The 18,496-nt window shown below is 39.1% G+C and overlaps 1 protein-coding gene across 1 annotated transcript in view; it reads left to right on the forward strand.

Moving 5' to 3' along the window:
• Positions 1 to 18,496, forward strand: part of DGKK (diacylglycerol kinase kappa) — a 160,038-nt gene that overhangs the window by 54,325 nt on the left and 87,217 nt on the right. Inside the window, exons 4-6 of the mRNA XM_045164345.1 lie at positions 5,660 to 5,795; positions 6,272 to 6,378; positions 6,666 to 6,791. Of these exons, the coding sequence (XP_045020280.1) occupies positions 5,660 to 5,795; positions 6,272 to 6,378; positions 6,666 to 6,791 (369 nt within the window). The remainder of the gene's footprint in view (positions 1 to 5,659; positions 5,796 to 6,271; positions 6,379 to 6,665; positions 6,792 to 18,496) is intronic.

Consider the following 18,496-nt stretch of genomic DNA (forward strand, 5'->3'; position numbering starts at 1 on the left):
TCCAACAACACATTAAAAAGATCATACACCATGACCAAGTGGGCTTTATCCCAGGGATGCAAGGATTCTTCAATATCCGCAAATCAATCAATGTAATACACCACATTAACAAATTGAAAAATAAAACCATATGATTATCTCAATAGATGCAGAGAAAGCCTTTGACAAAATTCAACATCCATTTATGATCAAAACTCTCCAGAAAGCAGGAATAGAAGGAACCTACCTCAACATAATCAAAGCTATATATGACAAACCCACAGCAAACATTATCCTCAATGGTGAAAAATTGAAAGCATTTCCTCTAAAGTCAGGAACAAGACAAGGGTGCCCACTTTCACCATTACTATTCAACATAGTTTTGGAAGTTTTGGCCACAGCAATCAGAGCAGAAAAAGAAATAAAAGGAATCCAAATTGGAAAAGAAGAAGTAAAGCTCTCACTGTTTGCAGATGACATGATCCTCTACATAGAAAACCCTAAAGACTCCACCAGAAAATTACTAGAACTAATCAATGACTATAGTAAAGTTGCAGGATATAAAATCAACACACAGAAATCCCTTGCATTCCTATACACTAATAATGAGAAAACAGAAAGAGAAATTAAGGAAACAATTCCATTCACCATTGCAACGGAAAGAATAAAATACTTAGGAATATATCTACCTAAAGAATCTAAAGACCTATATATAGAAAACTATAAAACACTGGTGAAAGAAATCAAAGAGGACACTAACAGATGGAGAAATATACCATGTTCATGGATTGGAAGAATCAATGTAGTGAAAATGAGTATACTACCCAAAGCAATCTATAGATTCAATGCAATCCCTATCAGCTACCAACAGCATTCTTCACAGAGCTAGAACAAATAATTTCACAATTTGTATGGAAAAACAAAAAACCTCGAATAGCCAAAACGATCTTGAGAAAGAAGAATGGAACTGGAGGAATCAACCTACCTGACTTCAGGCTCTACTACAAAGCCACAGTTATCAAGACAGTATGGTACTGGCACAAAGACAGAAATATAGATCAATGGAACAAAATAGAAAGCCCAGAGATAAATCCACGCACATATGGACACCTTATCTTCGACAAAGGAGGCAAGAATATACAATGGATTAAAGACAATCTCTTTAACAAGTGGTGCTGGGAACTCTGGTCAACCACTTGTAAAAGAATGAAACTAGAACACTTTCTAACACCATACACAAAATAAACTCAAAATGGATTAAAGATCTCAACGTAAGACCAGAAACTATAAAACTCCTAGAGGAGAACATAGGCAAAACACTCTCTGACATACATCACAGCAGGATCCTCTATGACCCACCTCCCAGAATATTGGAAATAAAAGCAAAAATAAACAAATGGGACCTAATTAACCTTAAAAGCTTCTGCACATCAAAGGAAACTATTAGCAAGGTGAAAAGACAGCCTTCAGAATGGGAGAAGATAATAGCAAATGAAGCAACTGACAAACAACTAATCTCGAGAATATACAAGCAACTCCTACAGCTCAACTCCAGAAAAATAAATGACCCAATCAAAAAATGGGCCAAAGAACTAAATAGACATTTCTCCAAAGAAGACATAAAGATGGCTAACAAACACATGAAAAGATGCTCAACATCACTCATTATCAGAGAAATGCAAATCAAAACCACTATGAGGTACCATTTCACACCAGTCAGAATGGCTGCAATCCAAAAATCTACAAGTAATAAATGCTGGAGAGGGTGTGGAGAAAAGGGAACCCTCTTCCACTGTTGGTGGGAATGCAAACTAGTGCAGCCACTATGGAGAACAGTGTGGAGATTCCTTAAAAAACTGGAAATAGACATGCCTTATGATCCAGCAATCCCACTGCTGGGCATACACACTGAGAAAACCAGAAGGGAAAGAGACACGAGTACCCCAATGTTCATCGCAGCACTGTTTATAATAGCCAGGACATGGAAGCAACCTAGATGTCCATCAGCAGATGAATGGATAAGAAAGCTGTGGTACATATACACAATGGAGTATTATTCAGCCATTAAAAAGAATACATTTGAATCAGTTCTAATGAGGTGGATGAAACTGGAGCCTATTATACAGAGTGAAGTAAGCCAGAAAGAAAAACACCAATACAGTATACTAACGCATATATATGGAATTTAGAAAGATGGTAACAATAACCCTGTGTACGAGACAGCAAAAGAGACACTGATGTATAGAACAGTCTTATGGACTCTGTGGGAGAGGGAGAGGGTGGGAAGATTTGGGAGAATGGCATTGAAACATGTAAATATCATGTATGAAATGAGTTGCCAGTCCAGGTTCGATGCACGATACTGGATGCTTGGGGCTGGTGCACTGGGACGACCCAGAGGGATGGAATGGGGAGGGAGGAGGGAGGAGGGTTCAGGATGGGGAACACATGTATACCTGTGGCGGATTCATTTTGATATTTGGCAAATCTAATACAGTTATGTAAAGTTTAAAAATAAAATAAAATTTAAAAAAAAAAAAAAAAAAAAAAAAAAAAGAATGTGGAGAAAAGAGATTAATAATAAATTATTATTGGTACAGGCCTTATAAAAAGTAGTATTGCAGTTTCTCAAAGTATTAAAAATATAACTATCTTATGCTCCAGCAATTCCACTTCTGGGTATATATATCTATCGGACATGAAATCAGGATCTTGAATATGTATTGTCACTCTCATGTTTCTTTCTGCATTATTTGCAGTAACCAAGATATGGATGTAACCTAAATGTCCCTCAGTGGATTAATGGGTTTAAAATGTAATATTTTTATATACAAATACAATGGAATATTGTTCAGCCTTTAAAAAGAAGCACATCTTGCCAGTTGGAATAACATGGATGAACCTGGAAGACATTATGCTAAATTAAATAAGCCAGACACAGAAAGACAGTACTGTATGTCCTAATTCATATGTGGCAGCTAAAATAAACTCAATCCCCAGGAGAAGGAAATAGCAACCCACTACAGTATTCTTACCTGGGCAATCCCACGGACAGAGTAACCTGGTGGGCTACAGTTCATGGGGTCACAAAGAGTTGGACCCTAAACTTCTTGTCACTAAGAGTTGGACCCCAAACTTCTTGAAGGGGTTAGACTGCAAGAACTTGGACTGCTACAACAAATCCACAAATTGTGTGAATTAAGAAAATCTGTCACAGTTCTGGAGTTTAGAATTCCAAAATCAGTGTATTGGCAGGGCCATGCTCTCCTGAAGCCTCTAGAAGAGAATCCTTCTTTACCTCTTCTTAACTTCTAGTGATTACAGGCATTCCTTGGTATTCCTTCGCTTGTAGACACATCATTCCAATCTCACCCTCTGTCAGCACTTGCGGTTCTCTCCTGTGACTGTGTCTGAATTTCCCTCTTTTTATAAGGACAGTAGTCACTGGTTTAGGACCTACTCTAATCCATTGTGTGTGTGTGTGTTTGTGTGTGTGTGTAAGTTGCTCAGTCATGTCTGACTCTGTGACCCCATGGACTGTAGCTCGCCAGGCTCCTCTGTCCACGGAATTCTCCAGGCAAGAATATTGGAGTGGATTGCCATTCCCTTCTCCAGGGAATCTTCCTGACCCAGAGATCAAACCTAGGTCTCCTGCATTGTGGGCAGATTCTTTACTGTCTGAGCCTCCAGGGAACCCCAATCCATTATGACCACATCTTAAATTGATTGCATCTATAAATATCCTATTTTCAAATAAGATCACATTCACAGATACTAGGAATTTGAACATATTTTGGCAAGGGACATAATTCAGCATACCACACATACTAACTCAGGGTTGTATGTATCAAAGTTTCCTTATACAATAAGATGCACATAAGGAATATAAATCCCATTTCCTCTACTACTAAACCAAAACAATGTCCATTTTATATATGTTTATATTATGTAGCCAATTGTACCATGAAATTCAGTATTGTACTCAGAGTTCTTCATTTCTTCCATTTGTCCCATAGAATCTTGATCATTATAGGAGAGCTCACTTGTAACTCTATACTGGAAGGATCTGTTTAGGAAGTTGTCTCCTACGTAGACCATAAGCTCCTTGAGGGCAAAAACTATGGATTATGCATCTCTGCATCTCTAGTTCCTAGCTTCATAGATGACACAAAGTAGCTCTTAGTAATTATTGGAGGAGAGGGGGAAGCTGGAAGGAAGGAAGGTACTTGTAGAGTTATAATCTAGTGGCTTGGGAAATGGAAAGGTGCTGGTTGCTCAGTATGTCAAGACCAAGTCTATCTCATTTCCTCATGACTCTACACTCTCTACTCTGATCTTCCTGGAAATTTGCCAGGGTCTCAATATGCAAAAAATAATACAATCACAAAGTGACCACATACTAGATGAGCCTTTGTCTCATCCAAGTAGCTTTTCCTTCCAGAAGCTTCCTGGTCAATCCAACAGCAATTTAGCACATAAATAGCATGTCAAAGAGGGAAGCAAGGTTCAAAGAGTACCATATACAGGCTATGTTTTAGATGACTAATTCCTATAAATTAATCAAAGTTGAAGACTAAATGTGCTAGGTCCCTCAATAGTGCCCTCTCTCCTCCCCCTCTTTTTTTTTTCTCTCTCTCTCCTATCCTTCTCTATCTCTCTCTCAGGGACCACTATCAGGAAGACTGTGTATTTCATTTTAAGGTCTTATGCCTTTACATGCCTAAATGATTATAACGTCAAGAATAAATAGCTGAATATGTATGCCTATGTCTACATTCCAGAGGAAGGCAGAGAAAGAAGAGATCAGGCATCCACAGGAATTAGAGAAAAGGTGGAAGTGTCCTGTGGAATGTACACCCAGAATAAATTGGAGGGTTTTTGGTGCCCACCCCTCCCCTTCTCCTTTTAACCCCAAAACTAGTTGCTGTTATACCCTGTGCCTGCCCAACAGTCATGAGAAATAGGCTGTGTTAAACAAATGCAGCATTTACAGGCAGGTTAATAGTAAACATCAAATTCAATACCATGAAAGAGGGACACCAAACAGAATGCTGTTTCAAGAAAGCAGAGACTTTGTCTTATTCATCACTATATCCCCAGTGCCTTGAAAAGTGCCAAGCACATAGTAGTTACTTGGTAAATATTTAATGAATTTTGAATGAATTAAATTGATTAACCAGAAAATTTCTATAGGCAGTCAGAGCATGGTATTCAGAAAAGAATGCTTTGGCCAGAAGCTTCTGAAATGAAACTGTTGTCCCAGCAATGCAATTCTCTACTCACTTGGCAGCACTAAGCCAGGAAGGGTAACATATATCTCCAGGAGGAAGCTAAAGCCTGACAAGTATTCCTTAGCCCAGGGTCAGAGCCCTACTTCCTCCCTTTCTTGCCTGGTCAGAGGATTTGGAACCCATGCGCCCTGCACTGGGAGTGTGGAGTCTTAATCACTCGACTGCCAGGGAATTCCACCCCCCTCATTCTTTTTCCCTTTCCAAAACCACTGGGAAAAAATAGAGATGGGAGGTTTATTAAGTGTCAGCTCAACTTTGATTCTTACTTTTCACATGCTCTGGCACCTTATATAGATGGCCATTTCACCCTTAGCATCAGGTTTTCTGGCCTTCTCTAATCCATCTCTGTGATTAACTCTCTATTCTTTGTTCTCTTTGCTTTATTTTAGATACCTGCAGCAGAAAACAACCCTTTTCTTGTTGGAATGCACTACTGGTATTCGAGCCACAGTCCCCGGACCCAGCACTGCAATGTTTGTCGGGGGAGCATTCCTGCCTTATCTCAAAATGTTATCATCTGTGAAGGTAGCTTTCTGATTCCTTTAGGAAGTGGAGCTCAGTGGGTGGAGAGAGGGGTGAAAAAGTTCATGTGGCTTTAGTATCATTGACTCAAACCACATCGCTGAGTCTAGTGTAAGATTAACCCTGATTATTTAACAGACTGGGAAAAGAATATGGGAGGAAACTGGCATGAGGAAGAATTTTCATGAATCAAAAGAGAGGGTTGGATCTGGGAGGACTGGACAATACAGTCACATGGTTGAAAAAAAAAAAACAGAAAATCACCTCTTTTTTATCATCAATTTCCATTAAAGTTGGGTAGTAGAAAATTTGGCCAGGAAGAATAAAAAGAAACTGAAATATACGGAAAATAAGCCTTTGGAGTTAAGTCATAACTACTTAGATGCATCTAGGTTCTAACTTTTAGAGCAGCTTAGGGAAAAAAATTAGAATCTTCATTGTCACCAGATTAACATCCATCTTTTTTCTTCTTTTTACAGTGTGCAAAGTAAAGTCTCACAGATTATGTGCTTTAAGAGCAAACAAAGATTGCAAATGGAATACATTATCCATTACTGATGACCTCCTCATGCCTGCAGATGAAGTAGTGAGTACCAGCCATGCTTTCTCGTAATCACCCCTTCAGTCAGGACACACAGACAACCCAAGTAGGCTTGTTCCCTAAGCTCATGATCCAAACAAATCTATAAGAATGAAAGCCTCCTCCCATCTCCCACCTGTCATTGGTCACTAGCATTGAATTAGGGAGAGCAGGACGATGGAGAACTTCCTTAGGGTTATCTAGTGTCCTCCGGGGGGTAGTACAGTTATTCCAGCTGGCCTTCCACTCTTTATATCTCTAACTTCTATATCTTGTCTCTTTCTATCCTTCAGAAAACCATGCCTCATCAGTGGGTAGAAGGAAACATATCTGCCAGTTCTCAGTGCGCAGTATGTCATGAGAACTGTGGCAGTTACCAGAGACTTCAAGATTTCCGGTGTCTCTGGTGTAATTCTACGGTAAGACTCTTCTCATCTTGATACTTAGAGAATTGACTTCTAGAGAAGGGGTGGGTTGGAGGTTGATTGTGCCTACATATAGATAGAAATCTCAGTGACCCTTACTCAGGAATAGATTATACAGATTCTATAGTGTAGAACTCAATATCCTACCTTTCCAAAATTGGCTATGGAATCTTTGAAAGAAAGATGTAATACTCCCTCTTATCTTTGAGGGTCTTAAATGATGAAGCCTGCTAGCAAATGGGAAGAGCTGAACTCTTTTATGACATTATGGTCAATTAAAAATTTTGTTCTCAGTATACCCTTAAGAAACCTGCTTTCCTCATTTACCATTTCCTAGGAAATTGTAATATTTGTTAATTAATAATGGTTAATAATATTAGCACATTATTACTGCCACTATATATTATTTTATATACATGATCTCATTTAATCTTACAACAACCCTAAACCAACCCTCATTGTCCCCATTTACAGAAGGGGAAAGTGAGGTTCAGAAAAGTGAAGTGATTTGCTCAAGGTCATTCAGCAAGTAAGCAAAACAGTCTTGATTTATACATAATTGTGCAAAAAACTATGCTCTTAACTACAACATTACCATACCTTTAAACCAGTGGTTCTCAGTTGGGGTTATTTTCTCCCACCCCCAGGACACATTTGACAATGTCCATAAAATTTTTTGCATCCAATGATATTCTGATGCAATTTTTTCTATTTATTGAAGTATAGTTGTTTTATAATATTATATAAATTTCAGGGGTACAAAATGATGATTCACAATTTTTAAAGTTTATACTCCATTTATGCATATTATAAAATATTACTTATATTCCCTGTGTTGTTCTATATATCCTTATAGCTTATTTATTTCATACATGATATTAATAATTTGTACCCCTTAATCCCCTACCCCTATCTTCACCTCCCCTCTTCCTTCTCCTCACTAGTAAACACAAGTTTTTTCTCTATACCTGTGAGTCTCTTTCTTTTTTGTTATATTCACTAGTTCATTTTTTAGATTCCGTATGTAAAAGATAATATACAGTATTTGTCTTTCTCTGTCTGACTTATTTCATTTAGCATAATACTGTCAAGGTCCATCCACGTCAGTGCAAATGGCAGATTTTCATTCTTTTAAATGTCAGAGTACTATTCCATTTTATATAACAGAAAAAAAAATGAAATTTTTAGCTCTCCAACCTTTATATATGTAACAATTGTTCTTTATCGATTCATCTGTTGATGGGCACTAAGTAAGGATGCTTCCATATCTTCACTATTACAAAAAATGCTGCTGTGAACATTGAGGTGCCATGTATATTTTTGAATTAATGTTTTCTTCAGATATATAGCCAGAAGTAGGATTGTTGGATCCTAGGAGCCTAGCAAGCTATAGTCCATAGGGTCACAGAGTTGGACACAACTGAAGCGACTGAACACGCATGTGGTACCTCTATGTTTAGTTTTTTGAAGAACCTCCATACTGTTCTCCATAGTGACTGTACCAGTTTACATTCCCACCAACAGTATACTAGGGTTCCATTTTCTCCACATCCTTGCCCACATTTGTCATTTGTGGTCTTTTTGATGATAACCATTCTGACAGGTGTGATGTGATATCTCATAGTGGCTTTGATGTGCATTCCCCTGATAATTAGTGATATTGAGCATCTTTTCATGTGCCTGTTGGTGTTCTGTATATCTTCTTTGGAAAAATTGTCTATTTGGGTCTTCTGCCCATTTTTTTATTGGAAGATAATTGCTTTAGAATGTTGTGCTGGTTTCTACTGTACAAAAACGTTCATCAGCCATAAATATATATAGGCTCCCTCTTGAGCCTCCCTTCCATTTTTTAATTGGGTTGTTTTTAAATATTGAGTTGTATGAGCTATTTATATATTTTGGATATTAACCCCTTATTGGTCATATCATTTGCAAATAGTTTCTCCCATTCTGTCGGGTGTCTTTTCATTTTGTTGATGGTTTCCTTTGCTATGCAAAAGCATTTAATTTTAACTGGACCCCATTCATTTATTTTTGCTTTTATTTCCCTGCCTTAGGAGACAGATCAAAAAAAAATTGCTATAATTTATGTCAAAGAGTGTTTTGCCTATATTCTTTTCTAGTAGTTTTATGGTTTCAGTTCAGTTCGGTTCAGTTCAGTCGCTCAGTCGTGTCTGACTCTTTGTGACCACATGAATCGCAGCACGCCAGGCCTCCCTGTCCATCACCAACTCCCAGAGTTCACCCAGACTCAGGTTCATCGAGTCAGTGATGCCATCCAGCCATCTCATCCTCTGTCGTCCCCTTCTCCTCCTGCCCCCAATCCCTTCCAGCATCAGAGTCTTTTCCAATGAGTCAACTCTTCGCATGAGGTGGCCAAAGTACTGGAGTTGCAGCTTTAGCATCATTCCCTCCAAAGAAATCCCAGGGCTGATCTCCTTCAGAATGGACTGGTTGGATCTCCTTGCAGTCCAAGGGACTCTCAAGAGTCTTCTCCAACACCACAGTTCAAAAGCATCAATTCTTCGGCACTCAGCCTTCTTCACAGTCCAACTTTCACATCCATACATGACCACAGGAAAAACCATAGCCTTGACTAGACGAACCTTTGTTGTCAAAGTAATGTCTCTGCTTTTGAATATGCTATCTAGGTTGGTCATAACTTTCCTTCCAAGGAGTGTCTTTTATTTTATTTTTTTTAATTTTATTTTATTTAACTTTACAATATTGTATTGGTTTTGCCATATATCAAAGTGAATCTGCCACAGGTATACAGTAAGCGTCTTTTAATTTCATGGCTGGAGTCACCATCTGCAGTGATTTTGGAGCCCCAAAAAATAAAGTCCGACACTGTTTCCACTGTTTCCCCATCTACTTCCCATGAAGTGATGGGACCGGATTATATTTAGGTCTTAAATCCATTTTGAGTTTACTTTTGTATATGGTGTGAGAAAATGTTCTAATTTCACTTTTTTACATGTAGTTGCCCAGTTATCTCAGCACCACTTATTGAAGAGACTGTCTTTTCTCCATAGTCTATTCTTGCTTCCTTTTTTGTAGATTAACTTATCATAAGTGTGTGGGTATATTTCTGGGCTCTTTATTTTGTTCCAATGATCTATATATCTGTTTTAGTGCCATTACTATTGCCTATTGCTCTGTGTAAGGTCTGAAGTTAGGGAGTATTTCTTTCTCAAAAATGTTTTGGTTTTCAGGGTCTTTTGTCCCATATAAACTTTTAGAATTATTTGTTCTGGTTCTGGAAAAATGCCATTGGTATTTTGATAGGGATTGCATCAGACCTGTAAATTTCCTTGGGTAGTATGGTAATTTTAACAATTTTAATTCTTAAAATCCATGAAAAAGGTATATCTTTCCATCTGTTTGTATTGTCTTTCATCAGTATATAAGTACAGGTCTTTTTACCTCCTTAGATAAGTTTATTCTTACATCTTTGATTCTTTTTAATATTATTGTAAATAGGATTTTCCCATAATTTTCTGATGGTCCATTGTTAGTGGATAGAAATTCAACAGATTTCCATATATAAATTTTGTATCCTGCAACTTTACTGAACTCATTGATGAGCTCTACTTGTTTTTGGATGGTGTCTTTGGGATTTTCTATGTATAATATCATGTCATCTGCAAATAGTGACAGGTTTACTTCTTCCTTTCTAATGTGGATTCCTTATAATTATTTTTTTTTGTCTGATTGCCATGGCTAGGAATTCCAATACTATGTTGAATAAAAATAGTGGGAATGTCTTTTCCTGATCTTAGGGGAAATGCTTTCAGCTTTGTGCTACTGTTGAATATGATGTTAGCTGTGGGATTATCATATATGGCCTTTATTATGCTAAGGTATGTTCCCTCTATATACACTTTCTGGAGAGTTTTTATCACAAATGGATGTAGAATAAAGAAAGCTGTGTGCCAAAGAATTGATGCTTTTGAACTGTGGTGTTGGAGAAGACTCTTGAGAGTCCCTTGGACTGCAAGGAAATCAAACCAGTCAATCCTAAAGGAAATCAGTCCTGAATATTCATTAGAAGGACTGATGCTGAAGCTGAAGCTCCAATACTTTGGCTACCTGATGCAAAGAACTGACTCATTGGAAAAGACCCTAATACTGGGAAAGATTGAAGGCAGGATTAGAAGGGGATGATAGAGGATGAGATGGTTGGATGGCATCACAAACTCAATGGACATGAGTTTGAGCAAGCTCTGGAAGTTGGTGAAGGACAGGGAAGCCTGGCATGCTGCAGTCCATGGGGTCACAAAGAGTTGACCATGACTGAGCGACTAAACTTAACTGACTGAACTGAGAATTCACCTGTGAAGCTATCTGGTCTTGGACTTTTGTTTGTTGGAAGTTGTTTCATTACTGATTAAATTAAATTATTGGTAGTTGATCTGTTCATATTTTCTATTTCTTCCTGGTTCAGTCTTGATAGATGATACATTTCTAGGAATTTGTCCATTTCTTCTATATTGTCCATTTTATTGGTATATAATTATTTGTGGGAGTCTCATTATCCTTTGCATTTCTATGGTATCAGTTGTAACTTCTCCATTGTCATTTATAATTTTATCCATTTGGGCCATCTCTCTTTTTTCTTGATGAGTCTGGCTAAGGGTTTATCAATTCTGTTTATCTTTTCAAAGAACTAACCCGTAGTTTTACTGATCTTTTCTATTGTATTTTAGTCTTCATTTTATTTATTTCTACTCCAATCTTTATGAATTTTCCTCTACCAACTTTGGGGTTTGATCTCTTTCTACTTCCTTTAGGTGTAAGGTTAGTTTCTTTGAGATTTTTCTTCTTTCATTAGGTAAGCTTATATCACTATAAAATTGTGTCTCATATATTTTGGATTGTGTGTTTTCATTTTCATCAGTCTCCAGACATTTTTTTAAAATTTCTCTTTGAGTTCTTCAGTGATCTATTGGTTGTTTAGTAACATATTATTTAGTCTCCACATGTTTCTGTTTTTCACAGGTTTATTTCTTTCTTTCTTTCTTTTCTTTCTTTTTTTTTTTTTTGTTTTTAGTTGGTTTCTAGTTTCATAATATTGTGAAAAGAAAAGATGCTTTATATGATTTCAGTTTTCTTAAGTTTACCAAGGGGCCTCCCTGGTGGCTCAGATAGTAAAGAATCAGCCAGCAATGCAGAAGACCCAGATTCAATCCCTGGGTCTGGAAGATCCCCTGGAGAAGGGAATGGCTACCCAATCCAGTATTCTTGCCTGGAGAATCCCATGAACAGAGGAGCCTCGTGGGCTACAGTCCGTGGGGTCACAAAGAGTTGGACATGACTGAGCAACTAAGCACATATACACATGCAAGTTCACTGAGATTTGTTTTGTGATCTAGTATGTGATATATCCTGGAGAAAGTTCCTTGTACACTTAAAAATATGTGTATTCTGCTGTTTTTTGATGGAATATATATACATATATATTCCACTTTCTCTAATATGTCTTTTAAGTGTTTATTTCCTTTCTGGATGATCTGTTCATTGATGTAGTGGGGTGTTAAAGTCCCCTCCTATTATTGTGTTGCTATCAGTTTCTCCCTTTATGTCTGTTAATATTTACTTCATGCATTTAGGTGCTCCTATGTTGGGTGCATATATATTTACAATTGTTATACCTTCTTCTTGGAATGATCCCTTTATCATTATGTACTATCCTTCTTTCTCTCCTGTAATAGCTTTTGCTTTAAAGTCTTTTTGCCTGATATAACTATAGCTATCCCCTTTTCTTTTCCATTTGCATGGAATAATGTTTTCTATCCCCTAACTTACAGTACGTGTTTGTCTTTAAATCTGAAGTGAGTCTCTTTTAAGCAGTATATATACATGTCTTGTTTTTGTATCCATTCAGCCACTCAATATCTTATGATTGGAGCACTTAGTTCTTTTACACTGAAAGCAAATACTGATAGGTATGTACTTATTGCCATGTTGTTCATTGTTTATGGTCATTTTTAGTACTTTTTGTTCTCTTCTTCCCTTACTCTCTTCTCTTATGATTTGATGACTATCTTTAGTGTTATGTTTGGATTCCTCTATTTTGTCTTTTGTGTGTGTGTACCTATTATAGATTTTAAATTTGTGGTTACCATGAGGTTTATATCTATATCTATACTTAATTGTTTTAAGTTACTGATCTCTTAATTTCAAATACATTTTAACAATCCAACATTTGTACACTCCTCCCTTCACAATTTACTGTTTTTGACATCACATTTTATATCTAACTCTTCTGTATAATCCTTAACTATTTATTGCAGATATAGATTATTTTATTCCTTTTTTCTTTTAACCTTCCTACTTTCTATGTGGTTGGTTTTCTACCTTTACTGTATATTTATTTTTTACCAACGAGTTTTTTCATTTTGTAATTTTCATGTTTCTAGTTGTGGGCTACTGTTTTTCACTTAGAGAAGTCTCTTTAACATTTGTACGACTTGTGTGGTGATGCTGAACTCTTTTATCTTTTGCTTGTATGTATAGCTTTTCACCATTCCATCAATCTAAATGAGAGCCATGCCAGGTAGCTTATTCTTGGTTATAGGTTTTCCCCTTTCATCACTATAAATATATCATGCCACTCCCTTCTAGCCTGCTGAAAAGTCCACTGATAGATTTATGGGAGTTCCCTTGTGTGTAATGTGTTGCTTTTTCCCTTATTGCTTCTATGGTGGCTCAGATGGTAAAGAATCTGCCTGCAGTGCAGGATACCCAGGTTCAATGCCTGGGTTGAGAAGATCCCCTGGAGAAGGGAATGGCAACCCACTCCTGTATTCTTGCCTGGAGAATTCCATGGAGAGAGGAGCCTGGCAGGCTACAGTCCATGGGGTCACAAAAAGTCGGACATGACTGAACATGACTTTCACTTCACTTCATTTTCATTTTTTCCATTTTAATTACAGTGTATCTTGGTGTGTCCCTCTTTGGTTTAATCCTGTATGGGTCACTCTGCACTTCTTGGACTTGAATGTCTGTTTACTTTCCCAAGTTAGGGAAATTTTCAGCTATTATTTCTTCAATTATGTTCTCAGCGCCTTTCTCTCTTCTACTTCTGGGTTCCCTATAATGTGAATATTAGTGCTCTTGATGTTGTCTCAGAGATCTCTTAAACTGTTCTTATTTCTTTTCATTCTTTTTCTGTTCAGCATCAATGATTTCTGCTACTCTGTATTCCAGCTTGCTGATCCATTCCTCTGTATCATTTAGTCTACAGTTGATTCCTTCTAGTGTATCTTTTATTTCATTTATTATATTCTTCACCTATTTTTGGTTGTTCTTTATATTTTCCAACTCTTTGTTAAAAACTTCTAACTTCTCAACTCTGTGCATCCATTCTTCTCCCAAGTCCTTTTTTTTTTTTTTCTGTACCTGCCTGCTTTATATTTTCCCTCCCTACCTGTGGAGTGTCTCTGCATATTTAAATTTTTTTTTTCTTCTTTTAATGGATCGAATTGTTTGAAGAATATACTGGATAACTGCATAGAGGTGGAAGTGATAAGAGTTGGAAGGCTGTAGGTTTAGGTTTCTCATCTTAAAAACACTCTTGGAAGACCTGTGATTTCCTCTGCCCTGGGACGCCTCTGATTTCAGCTCAGTGTCCTAGCAGTCTTTTTTTTTTTTTTTTTTTTAATTTAATTTTATTTTTTTTTCTTTTTTTTAATTTAATTTTATTTTTTTTCTTTTTTTTAATTTTATTTTATTTTTAAACTTTACATAACTGCATTAGTTTTGCCAAATATCAAAATGAATCCGCCACAGGTATACATGTGTTCCCCATCCTGAACCCTCCTCCCTCCTCCCTCCCCATTCCATCCCTCTGGGTCGTCCCAGTGCACCAGCCCCAAGCATCCAGTATCGTGCTTCGAATCTGGACTGGCAACTCGTTTCATACATGATATTTTACGTGTTTCAATGCCATTCTCCCAAGTCTTCCCACCCTCTCCCTCTCTCACAGAGTCCATAAGACTGTTCTATACATCAGTGTCTCTTTTGCTGTCTCGTACACAGGGTTATTGTTACCATCTTTCTAAATTCCATATATATGCGTTAGTATACTGTATTGGTGTTTTTCTTTCTGGCTTACTTCACTTTGTATAATAGGCTCCAGTTTCATCCACCTCATTAGAACTGATTCAAATGTATTCTTTTTAATGGCTGAATAATACTCCATTGTGTATATGTACCACAGCTTTCTTATCCATTCATCTGCTGATGGACATCTAGGTTGCTTCCATGTCCTGGCTATTATAAACAGTGCTGCGATGAACATTGGGGTACACGTGTCTCTTTTAATTCTGGTTTCCTTAGTGTGTATGCCCAGCAGTGGGATTGCTGGATCATAAGGCAGGTCTATTTCCAGTTTTTTAAGGAATCTCCACACTGTTCTCCATAGTGGCTGTACTAGTTTGCGTCCTTTGATTATTTGTATGATCACTACCCCAAACTCTTTTTTTAGTTAGATTGGCTGTCTCCACTTCACTTAGTTTTTCTTCTGGGATTTTGTCTTGTTCCTTCATTTGGAACATGTTTGTCTGTCACCTCATTTTCCTAAGTTGTTGTTTGTATATATATGGCAGGTTAGTTACATTTCCCAACCTTGAAAAAGTAGCCTTTTGTAAGAGACATCCTCTGTGTCCCAGAAACACATTCCTCTCTTATCACCAGAGCTAAATTCTCTAGGGGTCCCCCCTATGTGGGCTACATGGGTCTTTCTGTTGTGGTGGGCTGACTACTATGGGTCGTCTGGTAGTCATGGCTGACCTTCAGTCCAGCTGGTTGACAGGTTTTGCCTCATGTGGGTGCTGCAGGACCAAGTCACTCAGCGGCTGGCTGTGAAACAGCAGGGGGCCCTAGGACTAGTGCTGGCTTACTGGTGGTCAGAACCAGGGTCCAAGAGATCCTGGGGCTGTTGCCAACAGACTTGTGGTTGAAGCCAGGTCCTCTGACTAGTGGTGGCCCACTAGCAGAAAGAACTGAGTCCTGAGGTCTGGCTTCAGGGCCCCACAGCTGGTGTTGGACTCCAGTGGGTAGGGCCAATTTCTGACACAACTGGCCTGGGGTGTCTTGAAGCTTGTGTTGGCCTGCTAGAAAGCAGGACTATGGCCCAGTGGTCCCATGGCTGGTGCTGGACTACTGTTGGGTAGGCTGAGTCTGCAGGCTGTGAGGCTGTAGTTGTCTTGTGGGTGGTGTCTGTCCACTGATGGGTAAGGCTGGTCCTGAGGCTAGAGCAGTCTTGCTGGTGGGTGGGTCCAGGCATTCTAGAGCTGGTGCCTGCCAACTGGTGGGTAGAGGTCAGTCCCAGGTCTCTGGCTGCCAGACTCTTAGGGCTCCTGGTCTAGTACCTTCAGACACTGGCGTGTGGGGACACTTCCTGGGCCCTCTGGTGGGCAGGGCCATGTGTAGGGGGCTGTTTGTGGGTTCAGAGGATCTTAAGGTAGCATGTGTGCTGGTGGGTAGGGCTTGCCCTGAGGCATTCCGGTACTGATGCCTATGGACTGTTGAGTGGGAGTGGGAAGGGTCCTGAGATTAGTAAGATGTAGGGATGATTCCAAAATGGTGCTTGCTAGCTCCAGTATCCCCACGGTAGAGCAAGCTTCCCAAAATGGCTGCAACCATTGTCCCCAGAGTGAACTCCACTTGCCACCTGCCTCTCCAGGAGAATCTCCAAGATCATCAGTTAGGTCTAACCCAGGATCCTTTCAAATTACTGCTTCTACCCTGGGTCCAAGAGCATATGAAATTTTGTTGTGTCCTTTAAGAGTGGAGTCTCTATTTCCCACAGCCCTCTGAGACTCCTGAAAGTAAGCCCTGCTGACCTTCAAAGACAAACATCTAGGGGCTCGTCTTCCAGGGCAGGACCCCCAGACTGGGTAGCCTGATATGGGGCTCAGACCCCTCTCTTCTTGGGGAGAACTTCTACAGTTGTAATTCCTATTTGTTGGTTGCCCACCCAGGGGTATGAAAATTGACTATACCACAACTCCACCCCTCCTACCCATCGTGTTGTGATTCCTTCTTTATAGTTTTAGTTGTGTTAATAGAAGATCTTTTCTGATAAGCTCCAGAATTTCTCATGGATGGTTGTTCTGTAAATAGTTGTATTTTGGTGTGCCCAGTGAAAGGAGGTGAGCTCAGGGTCTTTCTACTCTGCCATTTTGGCTGATGTCTTTGTCTAGAGATATTTTTATTGTTACAGTGTCTTTGTATAGAGATATTTTTATTGTTACAACTCAGGGGGAAAGGATGTGCTGCATACTTCTAGTGAATAGAGGCCTAAGATTCTGCTAAACTTCCTGCAATACACAGTATAGCACAAAGAACTATTTGGCCCAAAATATCAGTAGCAATGATATTGAGAGACCCTGATCCAGTCTTTGTAGCCTTTTATATGCTTCTTTAAAACCGATCATTCTAAACAAGAAGAAATGAAAGTATGAGCTTCTTCTTAGAAGATTTTGGTTTCCTCTGCCTTGCTTCTGCCAGTGGACATCATCTTTGTAATTTCCTTCTGCTCTGCTCCAGCTTACCATTATCTCCTGGAAGGAAGCTTCAGCCCTCATCAGGTGTCCTGATTTTTGCACCTGCCCCCCAGGGAACACCTCTAGATCACCTGGATCTGATGACCAGCAGGATTTTTGCTCAGAGGTCCCAATGAATTGTAACAAATGAAGAAAGAGTTCTTATAGCTGCCACCACCAGGGCACAGCAAGAAGCACAGATTGAGGAGCCCAATCTTTCTGCAAAAGAGGTCTGTTATCTTATCTTCATCCTTGCAGCCTGAGGAATAGACTTTTAATTAAACATATATCTAAGAGCCAACTCTAATCCTTTCCACAGACCTTAGAAGCAGGTGCTTTTTCATGCTCTCTTTTTTGACATGATCCAAAATGCTAGTATCTCCTGGAGAGGAGCTGTTACACATGTTTTGTGCCCAAGTGTTTTGTGATTTCTGCCCAAGGGACAACTCTTGATTGCCTGGCTCTGGTGGCCAGTCTAGCTTTCATTATGGGGTCCCATGGGACTGTAACAGAGAGAGAGAGAGAGAGAGAGAGAGAGAGAGAGAGAGAGAGAGTTTTTGGCCAACCACCACCCGAAGGGCACACACAGACAGTAGGCTGAAACACAACTCATCTTTCTGTGAAAGAGGCTTATTTACTTGTCCTGGAACTTTGGCATGGAGAGCAGGCCTCTGGCTTCACACACATCTAAGAATCTACTGAGATGCTCTTTGAGGATGGTGGATGCCACAATTCTGCTCTCCCTATGATTTACAACAGCTCATGGACATCTACTGGAAAGGGGCATGTATACTCATCTGGCACCCCAGTTTTTGCAAATGCCACACAGGTGACACTTATAGGTCACCCAACTCTGGTGACCAGTGGGACTTACATATTCAATCCCACAGAACTGTATTTATTGGCATACTCTAAAACCTATGGCCTGAGGGCCCAGCTACCAATTAACCTGAATCTAGGTACTTATTGAGCTATTCTCCTTTGGGACACTGAGGTTCAGTTCAGTTTAGTTCAGTGGCTTAGTTGTGTCCAACTCTTTGCAAACCCATGGACTGAAGCACACCAGGCTTCCCTGTCCATCACCAACTCCCAGAGCTTACTCAAACTCATGTCCATCGAGTTGGTGATGCCATCAAGCCATCTCAT

The sequence above is a fragment of the Bubalus bubalis genome, chromosome X (assembly GCF_019923935.1).
Source record: "Bubalus bubalis isolate 160015118507 breed Murrah chromosome X, NDDB_SH_1, whole genome shotgun sequence".
Taxonomy (NCBI): domain Eukaryota; kingdom Metazoa; phylum Chordata; class Mammalia; order Artiodactyla; family Bovidae; genus Bubalus; species Bubalus bubalis.